This window comes from Tasmannia lanceolata, unplaced genomic scaffold, assembly GCF_043159265.1.
Source record: "Tasmannia lanceolata isolate RefF3 unplaced genomic scaffold, GAP_Taslan_0.1 ptg000006l, whole genome shotgun sequence".
NCBI lineage: Eukaryota > Viridiplantae > Streptophyta > Magnoliopsida > Canellales > Winteraceae > Tasmannia > Tasmannia lanceolata.
In genome coordinates this window covers 6,898,743-6,912,217 of record NW_027518683.1, presented here as the reverse complement: position 1 = coordinate 6,912,217, position 13,475 = coordinate 6,898,743, and the positions used below count along the sequence as shown (strand labels likewise).

General features: G+C 37.0%; 1 protein-coding gene across 1 annotated transcript; it reads left to right on the top strand.

The window, feature by feature from the left end:
* Window positions 1-932: 932 nt before the first annotated feature.
* LOC143879480 (AmmeMemoRadiSam system protein B) lies at window positions 933-6,732 on the top strand. The gene is made up of 8 exons (XM_077381884.1): window positions 933-1,137; window positions 1,705-1,789; window positions 1,898-1,966; window positions 3,013-3,125; window positions 4,208-4,319; window positions 4,394-4,537; window positions 6,115-6,289; window positions 6,382-6,732. Exons 1-8 carry the CDS (start codon window positions 1,086-1,088, stop codon window positions 6,505-6,507), a joined length of 876 nt encoding a protein of 291 aa, XP_077237999.1. The 5' UTR covers window positions 933-1,085; the 3' UTR covers window positions 6,508-6,732.
* Window positions 6,733-13,475: the final 6,743 nt, after the last annotated feature.

The following is a 13,475-nucleotide window of genomic DNA, read 5'->3' as shown; positions in this document are numbered from 1 at the left end:
CAAAAGCATAGTGGAATGTTACTGGCCTAGGTGGGAGCCTGCTTAAGTATGGGACTAGGTGGGACCCAATATGGTCTGGGAAAGGTTTAAAGGGCAGCCTGGTATTGGACAGTTTTAAAGGGCCTGCCCTAAGGCATTCCATCAGCTCTGGAGTTTTTGGTGTATTGGTTACATGAGATCAGTTGCTCATTAGGAATTTCACTGATGGAGTTTTTGGTGCAGTGGTTACATGAGACCAGTTCTCATTCCCATACAGGAATATATGCAATTGGCCGTGGAGAGCAAGCCCCTTGGGAGATTAGTTTTGGGGATTGTGACTGGATTTTAATCAGATCATCAGACCTTATATTTACTTGGGACAGCCCCCTCTAGTGTAAAAGAGTGGTAATAAATACTAGTAGAGGGGGTTGTCCCAAGTAAAAAAAAAGGGTGAATATATCACATCCCTCAAAATTAACAGACAGCTTCCTCTTGGTGGAGCCATGGCCGCTTCTAGGTCCATCTGATTTATTTCATAAACCCTAACCCTCTCCCAAACCAGTACCTGAAAATCTCTTGTTTGATAGTTTGGGCCCCGTACAATCCGTCCTCTTTGTCATCCTCATTACAATCAAGGGCAATATTTTGGTCCCACATGAGCACATATATTTGAAATCAAGACCGTCGATCTTGTAAAAGTAAAACATTGGGCCCCTATTTGGGCAATTCAAATGAATAGCTTAGATGTTCGAATAAGGCAGGCAGGCCCTCCTGTACTTCTTCAAAAATATGCCCATAAGAACTGATGACGACAACAAATCATCTCCAAACGATGATCCTAATCCTCTCGATAGATCGGAGGGTTAGGATCATCCATGATAGATTGTTGTTTTTGAGGGGCCCACTGGACATCTTGAAAATACGCAGAAGTACAAGAGCGGAATCAAAGGCAGAGGACAGAAGAAAGGCCAAAAAAGGTAACACATCATATCTCCCCATCCAACAAGTAAGCATCGGATCCCCAATTCCGTAATCTCTCTCTCAGAGTCTAGGGTTTTGCTTTCTCTCTTTCAGTGACTCTCTTCTTCGAAGCTCGAATAATTTAAATGGAAAGGGTGAGAAGAGCATCACACGCAGGATCCTGGTATTCTGACAACCGTAAGTGAACCCCAACTCTTCTTATTCTCAATGTTCTGATTTTTATTTTTAATTTTGAAAAGTTCTAATCTTTTGTTGATAATTTTAATTTTAGATTATGGGTACTAAAAGGCCTTCTGTTCCTCTACTCCCATCTATTACATAATTAGTAGACTATTTACAGAATTGGTAGACTAAAATCGCTTTTATACGCTTGGATCAAATTTACTGTTTTTTGTTCTCCTTCTACAACCTCTCTTTAATTACAGACCAGTAACAGAAACTTCTTTACTGTTTTTATTCTTCTACTTGACCCTCTCTTTAATTAGAAACCTGTAGCAAAAAGTTTTATGAAACCCTTTGGGATGCATTTGGATGTAAACCCAAATTGCAATTTGGGGTGAATTGCCATGTTGGGTGTACATCCTTAGGCACTTGATAGCACAATTTCTTCTAGAACTGGTTTTCAAGCTCCTCCGAATATTCAATGTATAAAAAGAACCCAAAAAGACTATCTTTTTTAGTTGACTTGAATATATCATGTTTACTTCTCTTCTCTGGTGATCCTAATATGGCCTCCTTTGTCAGCCAACAAACTTGACGAAGAGCTTGGAGGATGGCTCAGAGCATCCGGCCTTGCAAAATCTGCAGATGTAAGAGGAGTGATTGCCCCGTAAGTGTACATGTCATTCCTCATTGCTTGTGAGATCATCAATGTCATGCTCAGCTGTTGTAGTTGTATTTTATTGATCCTTTGGTGGCACTCAATTCCAAACTACAGGCATGCTGGTTACTCATATTCAGGTCGCTGTGCAGCCTTTGCATTTGGTAATATCGACCCAGAAAGCATGTGAGTTCATTATTTATTTTTCAATTTGAAGATTTTCATTTATTCATGAATTACATTCCTCCCCTAAACCAAATGACATTTCGATCCAAGATATGTCATTATCATACATGGAATTTGAAAATCAGGATCATAGATTGGATGTCCATTAGAGACTTGATGTTCCTTCATACTTTTGGTGCTACTCTTAGCAAAATTTTACTTGAAGAAAACCATTTTAACAGACTGACACCATTGCAGCATATTAGCCATTACTGTTGCTGAAGATATTCATGGTTATAGGCTATATTAGGGCATCTACTATTTTGTGGCATTATATTGGCTTCCTTTTATTCTGTTTACTGTGTTTTAATAGAGTAGGGAAAAAAAAAGCGAAGTGATGTTTGGTAGGCCTGTAGGATAACCATTACATATAAAAAAATTTCTTCTTTTTCTTTGGATCATAAAATATTTGATTGGGCTCTATTTATCTTTTTCTTTTTGTTATAAGTAGGTCTTGGTTTGATCAAATGCCTTTGGAAGCTTCTGTCATGTACTAAGGGCTTTCCTTGTTCTTTTCTATTTGAAATTGAAATTAAGGACAATACGCCACCACTATCCTTCACATCCTTTATATTGTTCCAGGATAAGGTATTTATTTTAACATTTAGCTGATTTTCAAATTTGACAAAACCTCTTGATTATTCCAATTTAAATCATATTTGATTTGAAAAGGTTTGAAGGTCGTACATGGTGCAATAATGGTTCTTACTTGACCTTCTAGTCCATGAGATCTTATATCTAAATAGTCATAAACAAAAAGGATTAAAATGCGATTTAGTAGGTTGAAATTATCCATGCCTTTGATCTGAATGTCTTTATCATCATTGTTGTGTCCAAACTCATCTTCTCATTGCAAGAAGCATGATGATCTCATAGTCGGGAAATTCTGGAATTTTCTAAGGTAGTGGTGAGCTCATTTAAATATTAATATGCTTTCTTCATGCTATTTATTAAAACTGTCTCTCTCTTACTATGTTTCTAATATGTGAGGAAATATGCTATTTCAGTTCTCGGGTGTTCCTTCTGGGACCATCTCACCATTATTACACTCCAAAGTGTGCTCTTTCGAGAGCCACTGTTTACAAGACGCCTTTGGGAGACCTGCCGATTGATTTGGAAGGTATTACAATGGTAACTATGTTATATATATATATATGCGTGCTAAATGTTATACTCACTAGCGTTTAGTCATTCAATTAAATTTTCTTCTAAAGGTTTCCCTGTAAGTGTGTTCTGAAAATATCATGACGTCTACATGACATGGGTTGATTGATATAACGTATTCTAGTTGATCAATTAATTGGACTAGTTCGAGATTGAAAATCTCTTTTCTTACCCTCATGCAAGCACATACACACGATTTGCTAGGGACTTTCGCAGAGAGGCATTTTGCTGCTGGCTGTTGCACATGAGAGCAGCCACCTAAAATGAACTAAATGTATAAGACAAAATCTGCTGAAAAGTGAGCCTGTGTGACTGCTAGACATGATTATTTGCTATGCTGATTGCCGCTTGATTGTCATTTATAAAGCCTCATAGGGCATAGAACAGATACCTGAATGGAAGTAATCCCCTTCCCAGCAGGTCCCCGAGCTAAGAGAAACTCTCATCAACCAAAAGATACAGAATTTCTGGATTTTCTTCTATAAAAACCTGAAAAATATCAATCAACGCCCAAAAAGTTTCCAAAAACTACCATAATAACGAGAATGATATGTGCATCCAAGCCATGCAGGTTTAAGACCTACTCCATGGTCGTACGATTGCTAATGTCAGTTATATGGGCTGATGACGTCATCAATACGTCAACCAGTCAAAGACGTTGATTCTCTTAGAAAAACATGGAAAAAAATCCCGTGAGGTTTGAGTAGTAGAGGGAGAGAATAGAGAAGAGAATGAGAAAGAAGAGATGGAGTGAATGAAATAGTTTCCTCTTTGAGCTATATTAATGATAAAACCCTAAATTTTATGAAAAAGACATAAATAGCCCCCAAATATAATCTAATTCCCATACAAGAAGTAACCCTTATTTCTTACAATATATGTATGCTCTTATTTCGTTGCTTTGGCTATTGAAGAATCTTTTAGTATAGCCTTTTCTGTATTTTGTTATTCTTTTGGCTTGCTACTAAACTGAAGCAAAACAAAACTCACTGACATCTATATTTTGTATCTGGCTATATTGGCATGACACGACACCAGTTAATGATGAACTACGGGCAACCGGAAAATTTGAACTTATGGATCTTAATGTAGATGAAGCCGAACATAGCATGGAGATGCACTTGCCCTATCTTGCTAAAGTATTTCAAGGGTAATTTTACTTATATCAATCCTCTTCCCCATATCCCACTTCACGAATACCAACTTTTAGATTGTTCCATGCAGTTGGCCAGTAAAAATTGTACCCATTTTGGTTGGAGCTCTTCGCTCAGAAAATGAAGCCATGTATGGACAGCTGCTGGCCAAATATGTGGATGACCCAAAGAATTTTTTTTCCGTGTCGTCAGACTTCTGCCATTGGGGGTCAAGGTACACTATTCACTGACTTTATTTCTTCACCTGGCCTTTTAATTTTGTTCTTCCCTTTTTGCTGTTTGTTGGTGATCTCTGTCCAAACTTTCTTTTTACAATTGATATCCATTTCCATTTTCAAAACATTATTTACTTTAAGTATTTATTATTGAGCTTTGCTGTGTTGCTGCTCTCTTTTCCGTTTGATGGAGAACCCATGGGTGGCATTTGGAGAACCAGTGGGTGGCCATCTGCATATGCTATAAACTTTCTGAATTCTTATTTTCAGTAGATTTGTTTTTCATCTTCATGTTAATGCCTTCTTTCTTTGCATCTTCATGCTAGTGCTTCCCCCTTTGGCATTTCCAATCCTTACAGTAAAGAATGTTTTCAATTCAAGTTGGCATGTATGGTTTCAGTTCTGCTTACAGAATTGGCATCCTATATATACACTAGGAATAGGTGTCTAGGTATGCCAACTGGACATTATTTTCCGCCTTTCATCCGAGGCAATATTTCCCATTTTATGAGTTTTGAATGAACAAAATGGTCATATGTTGTTTAAGGACTAGGCGGCTTTCTTGGGGCTGTTCACCGTAGGAATAACAAGTTAGGGTTTATTTTATCCTTGGATAGACTTGCTATCTTATGTTCGCTTCATCCTTTGTTCTTGGATTTCCAGAACAAAATCTGTGAACAACAAACTAGATAAACTTATCAAGCCAGATGGCTAATCCTAGGAACAACTTCTCCAAGGATTTCTATCCCGTTGTGAACAGCTTCCCCGGGTTGTTCCACTTCATAGTATCTGTAGGATATGGAGAACTAAACATCAATGTTGTGTGCTTTTCTCTGTGATTTGCTGAACCTTTTTAAACATCACACTGACTATGGTATCAATCACTGTGCCTACAGGGATGTATATACTAAATTATATATGTAAAACTAAGCCGGTATCAACCAACACCTACTTCCATTCCTGCCTAGTACTAGCACTTATGATGGTTCCCTCGTACCAACAGAGGAACTAAACTGACGAGCTCTACCACCATTGCTCTCCCAACTCTCCAATGGAGAATAATGGATTAATTGAACCATACCTTTTACTTTTAATATTGTTTGTTTCTTTACCTGAACTGTTGAATCTCCATTCAATTAAAGTATCCTTCTTTTAATCAGGCGCTACCTGTTCTTTTATAGCAGTGTAGGCTTTATTTTGTGCTTGCAACAGTTTGTGTTACTCCGCAGTTCAGATTTTGGTTGGATTATTATTCTAATGTTCATGTTGAGTGTTTTCTCTAGTTAGTCACAAAAGCTTATTTCTTCAACTCAGTTGGTGGATATAAATTTCTAAATCCCCCCCCTCTTCTTACTCTCCCCCAAACTGTCACTGTTGTGATGCATCTTGTCTTGGGGTTGCTTATCTCGTGAATAACTGTCCTGAAATTCAAACCTGGCCTATAGTTTACTGTCTACCAAATCATCTGATAGTTCGGGATGTTCATCATGCAACTTAGCCCTTACAATGTGCGAATGTTGTAGAATTTAACGTCAAAGTTTGACTTGTTGCATGTCTGGTTGTACTCGGTTGCTAGGTTCAACTATTTACATTATGACAATAAATATGGGGCCATCTACAAGTCCATTGAAAATTTGGACCGAATGGGCATGGACATCATAGAGACGGGAGATGCAGACGCGTTCAAAGAGTATCTATCAGATTGTGACAACACTATCTGTGGGCGCCATCCCATCAGCGTTTTTCTCCATGTAAGAGTTCATAATATCTCATCTTTTTAAGGTTCATCCATGTTAGAGGGTTTGATCCTGTCAAATTGATTTCTCCTGTCTGTTAATCTCAGATGCTGAGGAATTGCTCGACAAAAGTAAAAATTAGTTTCCTACGATATGAACAGTCAAGCCAGTGCAAAAGCATGAGAGATAGCAGTGTAAGCTACGCATCGGCAGCAGCAAAGCTGGATACCTGAAGTAGAAGAATTTCATGTGAATGTAGTAAATTATGAGGTTGGTATTCCAACTTTTCTGTGTGTTGTTTTTTCAAGTTCCTAACCTTATTTCTTGCCCCTGTTTCCTGTGACCCAATTGGAAATGGGTGTGCAAGTTCAAACTGCATGACAGGACTTAAATTCTGATGCCACATTCTATAACCACTGCCTCTAATGTGAAATTATTTGCCTTGTTTCCTGTCATAAGTCTTTCCAATTCATTGTCTCTTTTTTTTTGGAATGATGATAATTTTATTAAAAGAAAGAGAGATACAAGCCACGGCGAGATACTCAAAACAAAAGCTAAAGGAAAAACTACACTACAAAGAAACAAAGAGGCGCTAAACTCATGGACAAATTTCCAAGCTCTCTTTACACACCCACGCGCGAATTTCCAATTCATAAAGGAAAAACTACACTACAAAGAAACAAAGAGGCGGTAAACTCATGGACGAATTTCCAATTCATTGTCGAGGTTGAAAAAATCGTGACTACAGGCTTGGTTGAGTCTCGGGTGGGGTGGGTTGACACGGCGAATCAGGTAAATCATGACTTTTTCACATAAATAAAAATGGAAAAATTCATGAAGTATAAAAAAGCAAAAATACAGAAATACAAAAAAAGAAAGGGAAACTTGAAGATAAGTTAGAACAAACAATGCATGTATACTGTACAGCTTTAGCAATATTTTTGAACAATTAATTCGTTATTAAAGGGAATGATAACAAGAAAAGAAAGGGACTAAGGAAACGACCCAACAACTAAGAAAAATGAAATCGGTTACAAATTGGTTGACATGTGCCATACACCCTTATTTGAGCAAGATATCTCAAAAACTCGGTGCTATACTATCAAATTTTAGCAAGATATGTCAAAATTAGCCGAGGAATCCTTAGAGATACAGCACTCAAACTTAGGATAAATAGAATATCTCTCATTTTTCTCAAGTAAAGCTTGGAAAGAAAAAATGTTTCCGGTAGAAAATTTATTCTTTATACAATTTAGAGGGAAATGATATAATTATGATTAATTTAGAGGGATAACATGATAAATTGAAGGTCTCTCTAAATAAAAATTGAATAGGGATGGCTTAAGGTATCTTTATTCGTGTGTAAAATAAGGTAGGCGAACTATTCGAAAAAAAGTAGGTGAATTTTGATATATTTTTCCTTTCCAAACTTTTCCAGCAAATTCCTGCAAGCCAAACAGGGCCTGATTGTAAAATTTGGTGAGCATGATTCTAAACCCTTTTAGTAATTTCATTGAAAAGTATCGATTAACCCTATTTTTGCAAACACTGCATAGATCAACAATTTAGGCCATGTTTGATAACCAATGATTTTTTTTCCCATTGAATATTAGCTTAACAAGTGTTGAGAGGGGCAAAGAGAATGAGATTGAGAGGGGTAGAGAGAATGAGAGGCATGAGTGAGGAGGTGATGCAAAGTGGCTGAAAAATAAGGACTCTATTTTGAGTGGGGTCTTTTGTTTTTCCTGTTTATAGCAACTTCTCACACTCTCCACACCTGTGCTTCTCACCCTCTCCCACCACTTGATAAACTAATATTCCATGGAAAAAACTTTCGTGGCTCCCAAACATGGCCTGAGCTTTTCTCGGTGGAACCCTAACTGATGGATAATGGATCAAGGGCTGCGATTCATCGGATTAAGGTGTTATCAAAGACATTTGACTGGAAAAGCTAAGCCTAGATAGAAGAATAAGTCTTGACCTCAACTTTGTGGTGTAACTCCCTTATCTACTTATCTCACTAAGCACATTGAAAATCCATTCATCCATCTAGATCATTCATCGCGGACCCTGTGGACAACTATTATTCATCATCAAAAGAAAAGACGGATGAGAAGAGTGGAAATATCATTTCCCATTTTCTTTAGGTGCTCCCATTTCTTCCTTGGGACACCTTCTTTAGCCTGAGAAGAGTAGTCATAAACATGGTTTTCAATTTCAGTAGCTACCGAAATGAAATCCACTGGATTGGCAAAAACATCAGATTTAGGCCGAAATTTTAGTATTTCGAAAATTTAGAATTTTGCTCGAAATTTTCGGTTGAATATGCGAAACATGCTACTTTTCATATTAAAAAGTAAATTTTCTATTGAAATGTTGACATTTCTACATAAACACCGACAAAAATCAACTCAACTTGTAGAAAAGAGAAAGAACAAAGAGATTTCTTTAAATATTTCTTTAAAAAAAAAATATTAATAATAATGGCGAAGAATCTTACCTAGATTTTGGCTGTATTTTCATACCGAAATATTTTTGTGATTTTACAAAATTTAGGTCGAAACTTCATAATGAAACTGAAATGTTTCCATTTTGCTAATGACAAAAGCCGAAATTTTAAACCTTGGTCATAAATACACTAGGGGGAGTGGTCCAGAGAAGAAAAAGGGAGCGCAAATATCATTTTTCTCTCTTTTTCACAAGGAACTCTTTTTTACAAACTGTAATTCTCCCTGACATATCACGTCAGTCCAACACCATACAAACTAGTCTAATTCAAAGGCACCGAAATCAGATGATGGATCTCCAATTTCCATGGCATGCTAACAAGACAAGTGCTCGGGGTAAAAATAAGCACCTAATCGGAGATCGACATGTGGACCAAAACACGCTAAGGGTAAAAGGGTAATCTCACCGCTCTTGTGTAAGCCCTAAAATCTCTAGAGTTGAAACTCCAAAACACAGCTGCTAGAGATAAAGTTGGAAACCCAAATTTTTAGGAAACTCGATCAATTAGGGAAGTCTCAAGAAGCAACTTTCCCAACTCACTACGACTCTCTCTATAAAAGGGAAACTTACGGATTTGGAAACCATTATGTAGCTTTTCATTACGCATCTATTGCCCTTTCTGACTTAGGCACTGGATAGCCTCCCAAAGTCCCGGACAGTTTTATGACATTCGTTCGTGTGCGGAGGTTGCAGTCGGGAGCCATCTAGCCGTCTTTTCTCGCTGGAAAGCCTTGGCCTAGATTTTTGCAGCAGCAACGAGAAAATCATATCAAATCTCATTATCTCTTTGCATCGTATGCATATTTGTCATCACTTTATCATGATACTTTAACTAGCATATCTTTGTTAATATAGTCATAATGGTGACTTGGAACTGATTGGACATGATATAAAGTAGGGTTGTAACTCGGGTCAAGTGGGTCAAGCGGGTTTTCCAAAACCCTATGCTACCTGAAAAATTATCTCGGACTGGGGTCTAATTTTTTTTAGGAAAACCTGAGATTCATAAACCCGACCCTAGCCAAGATAGTTTCTCGGGTCGATGCCGACACCGACCCAAGCTACACAACTTGGGGTTGGGTTTTTTAAAAATTTCCTGCAATGGAAACTGGGGTTAAATCAAATACCTTTCATTTTTTTAGGGAAAATGACTAAAAAAAAGGGTTTTCTTCTGACTATGAGGTGACAAGGGGGGTATTTTCTAAATTACAAAATTGAAGTGACATAGACAGATTTGGGTGGGTTTCGGACAAGTATACCCTCATTTTTAAAAACGTTTGAGTTGGTAAAAACCCAATCGTTTTTACGCTATTTTTTACTCTCTCTCTCTCTGTGAATCCCCCTGCCGGCGAAAAATTTCCGGCAAGTCTCTCTCTCTCTTGGCAAATATCACCGACAAATCTCACCGGCAACTCCTCTCACAGGTTGGTAACCCATCTCTCTCCCTCTCACTCTCTATGTCGTTTTCTAAGTAAGGGTTTTGAGAAATCAGTGGTTTAAACCAATCTCACTGATTTATGAGAAAGCAGTTGTTTATACAGTTGTTTAAACATCTAATTTGTGATAAATCGGTGGTTTAAACCCCTAATTTGTGAGAAATCGGTGATTTAAACACCTAATTTCTGAGAAATCAGTCATTTAATTGATAAATTAGGTGTTTTAAGTAACTATTGATGGTTTAAAAACCTAATTTGTCACAAATCAGTGGTTTAAACCCCTGATTTGTCACAAATAAGTGGTTTAATTGATAAATTATGGGTTTATTTGCCATAATGATTTGCTCAACACCCTAATATGCTTGTAATGGACATGCCATTGCTCTATAGGGGCTGAATTTGTTAGAAATTAGTGGTTTAAACCCCTACTTTTCCATGTTAACAGTGGTTTAATTGATAAATTAGGCTCCCTACTAATTTGTTCAGCACCCTAATAGGCTTTTAAGAAATAAAATGGACATGTCAATGGCCCATAAATTAGGCTCCCTGGTATATTGGGGTTGAGTTTGCAAGCAATCAGGGGTTTAAACCCCTAATTTTTCATGTTAACAGTTGTTTAATAGATAAATTATGGGGTTAATTCTCCTTAGAGATTTGCTCAACACTCTAATAGGCTTGTAAGAAATAGAATGGAAATGTCAATGGTCTATAGGTGATGTATTTGTGAGAAATCAGTGGTTTAAACCCCTAATTGTCCATGTTAATAGTTGTGTAATTGGACAATTAGGGGTTTATTCTCCTTAGTGATTTGCTCAACCCCCTAATAGGCTTCTAAGAAATTAAATGGACATGTCAGTAGTCTAAAGGTGATGAATTTGTGAGAAATTAAATGGACAACTTTGTTAATTTGTTTCCTCACATTGTGTCTGAATAGGTCCACCTCTGATTTTTTGGCTTGGATTCCATCTTTGGCATATAGTAATCATCTTGTGAAATCATGGTAAGGCCTCCAGTTATTCTTTTAAGTATTGTATTTCTGCTAATGTGGTATATATCTGATAATGCTTTCTTTTGCAGCCTTCTTATGTTACGTCGAGATGCTGCCCCTCCTAAGTAGAAGCCCATTTGGGGGCTTGCTTAACCTAGAAGGTGTAAGATTGCACAAGGCAATTTTGACTACCGGTGATGTTCCGCCAAAGTTCACTCAGGCAGATATCACGGTCATGAGAAGACAACTACTGGAGGATTTCTTAGATGGCAGGTGTAGCACGATTGTCAACTTGTAGGGGCTGTGGTGATGCTGTTGCAGGTGACCGTGATCTTTTACTTGTCCTTTTGTTGTTGTCCACTCCTCTCTTACTTGTCTAGGGAGGGAACCATTGAAGGGTTATTCTGTACAGATCCTGCGATCTCTTACTTGTCTTTTTGTTGTTGTACAGATCCTGTGATCATTTTTAAGGGTTATTTTGTACTCCCATCTCTGTTTTTTTATAGGTTGTACTCCCAACTGTTTTGCCTCATAAAAAGGATTCTATTCTTGGATAAAGTTTACAACCCGTTTTCCCTTTTATGCTTTCATTTTTGTTGTTCAAATTGCTTTGGGTTGCATTGGTGTTGCTTGAAATTTTGTGGGACAATGGGTAGATTGATTGACCTCCAATGAGAACATCCCTCCTCGTGCTTGAACTGTTCATGTTGGATGTATCAAAGAATTCTCATGACCAAGGAGTGTAGCAATAACCTTTTTGTCTTAGTTTCAATATTTTTATGTCAAGAGAAAATCTGATATAAGGCATATATCAGATTATCTCGGAATGGAAAGAATGTTTGATTTTCTCGAAGAAGTTATTTTTTTTAGTTTAAAGGAAGATGCCAACGTATATTGCACTCAATGTGGTGTTACACTAGTATCTTATACTACATGTAGTTCAAACATGAAGTATCTTTACTGTATAAGCCTATCATTGCAAACAAACAATGGTATATATAAAAATATATATACTGCTCGGAACTCCGGGAATTTTCTCGGAGTTCCGTGATCGGAACTACGGAACTCTGAGAAAAATCTCAGAATTCCGTAGTAAACTTCACAGTGAAAAAAATTTGGTCGGAACTCCGAGACAATTGTCGGAATTCCGCAGAAAAGTCATACTGAAAATTTTGTGCCTCAGAACTCCAAGATTTTCTCTCGGAAATCCGCAGTAAATGTCACAGTTTTAAAAAAAAATAGTGCTGAACTCCGAGACAATTCTCGAAATTCCGCAGGAATGTCGGAATAAAATACATATATGTCTCGGAAGTCCGAGACATATACTGCTTACACTGTATAAACAATTTATAAACACTCCAAACCGTTGCTGAGCCTATATAAACCACTTACAAACACTCTAAAGCACTGTTTATCCTATATAAATCACTTGTAAATATTATAAACCACTGCTTACACCTATATAAACCACTTACAAACACTCTAAACAACGGTTTAACCTATATAAACCATTTGTAAATGCTCTAAACCACTGCTTACACCTATATAAACCACTTACAAACACTATAAACCACTGCTTACACTGTATAAACAATTTATAAACACTCTAAACCACTGCTTACACCTATATAAACCACTTACAAACACTCTAAACCACTGTTTACCTTATATAAACCACTTATAAATACTCTAAACCACTACTTACTCCCTATATAAACCACTTACAAGCACTATAAAACATTGCTTACACTGTATAAACAACTTATAAACACTCTAAACCACTGTTTACCCTATATAAACCACTTGTAAATACTCTAAACCACTGCTTACCCCTATATAAACCACTTACAAACACTATAAAACACTGCTTACACTGTATAAACAATGTATAAACACTCTAAACCACTGTTTACCCTATATAAACCACTTGTAAATACTCTAAACCACTGCTTACCCCTATAAAAACCACTTACAAACACTGTATAAACAACTTATAAACACTCCAAACCACTGTTAATCCTATATAAACTAGTTATGAACAATCTAAACCACTGTTAGACTTATATAAACAACTTATAAATACTCTAAACCATTGTCTAAACCATTGTTTACCATATATTATACACTTATAAACCCTCTAAATCACTGCTAGGCTTATATAAAACACTTGGGAACACCCTAAACTACTGTTTACCCCATATAAACCACTTGTAAACACTCTAAACCACTGCTTACCCTATATAAACCACTTATAAACACTATAAACTAC

Excerpts from the sequence above, each read along its gene's own strand:
- LOC143879480 (XM_077381884.1), top strand. The coding sequence starts at position 1,086 with ATGGAAAGGGTGAGAAGAGCATCACACGCAGGATCCTGGTATTCTGAC. Across the intron at positions 1,790-1,897 it reads GTAAGAGGAGTGATTGCCCC|GCATGCTGGTTACTCATATT; the intron begins GTAAGTGTACAT and ends TCCAAACTACAG. Across the intron at positions 4,538-6,114 it reads TTCTGCCATTGGGGGTCAAG|GTTCAACTATTTACATTATG; the intron begins GTACACTATTCA and ends CTCGGTTGCTAG.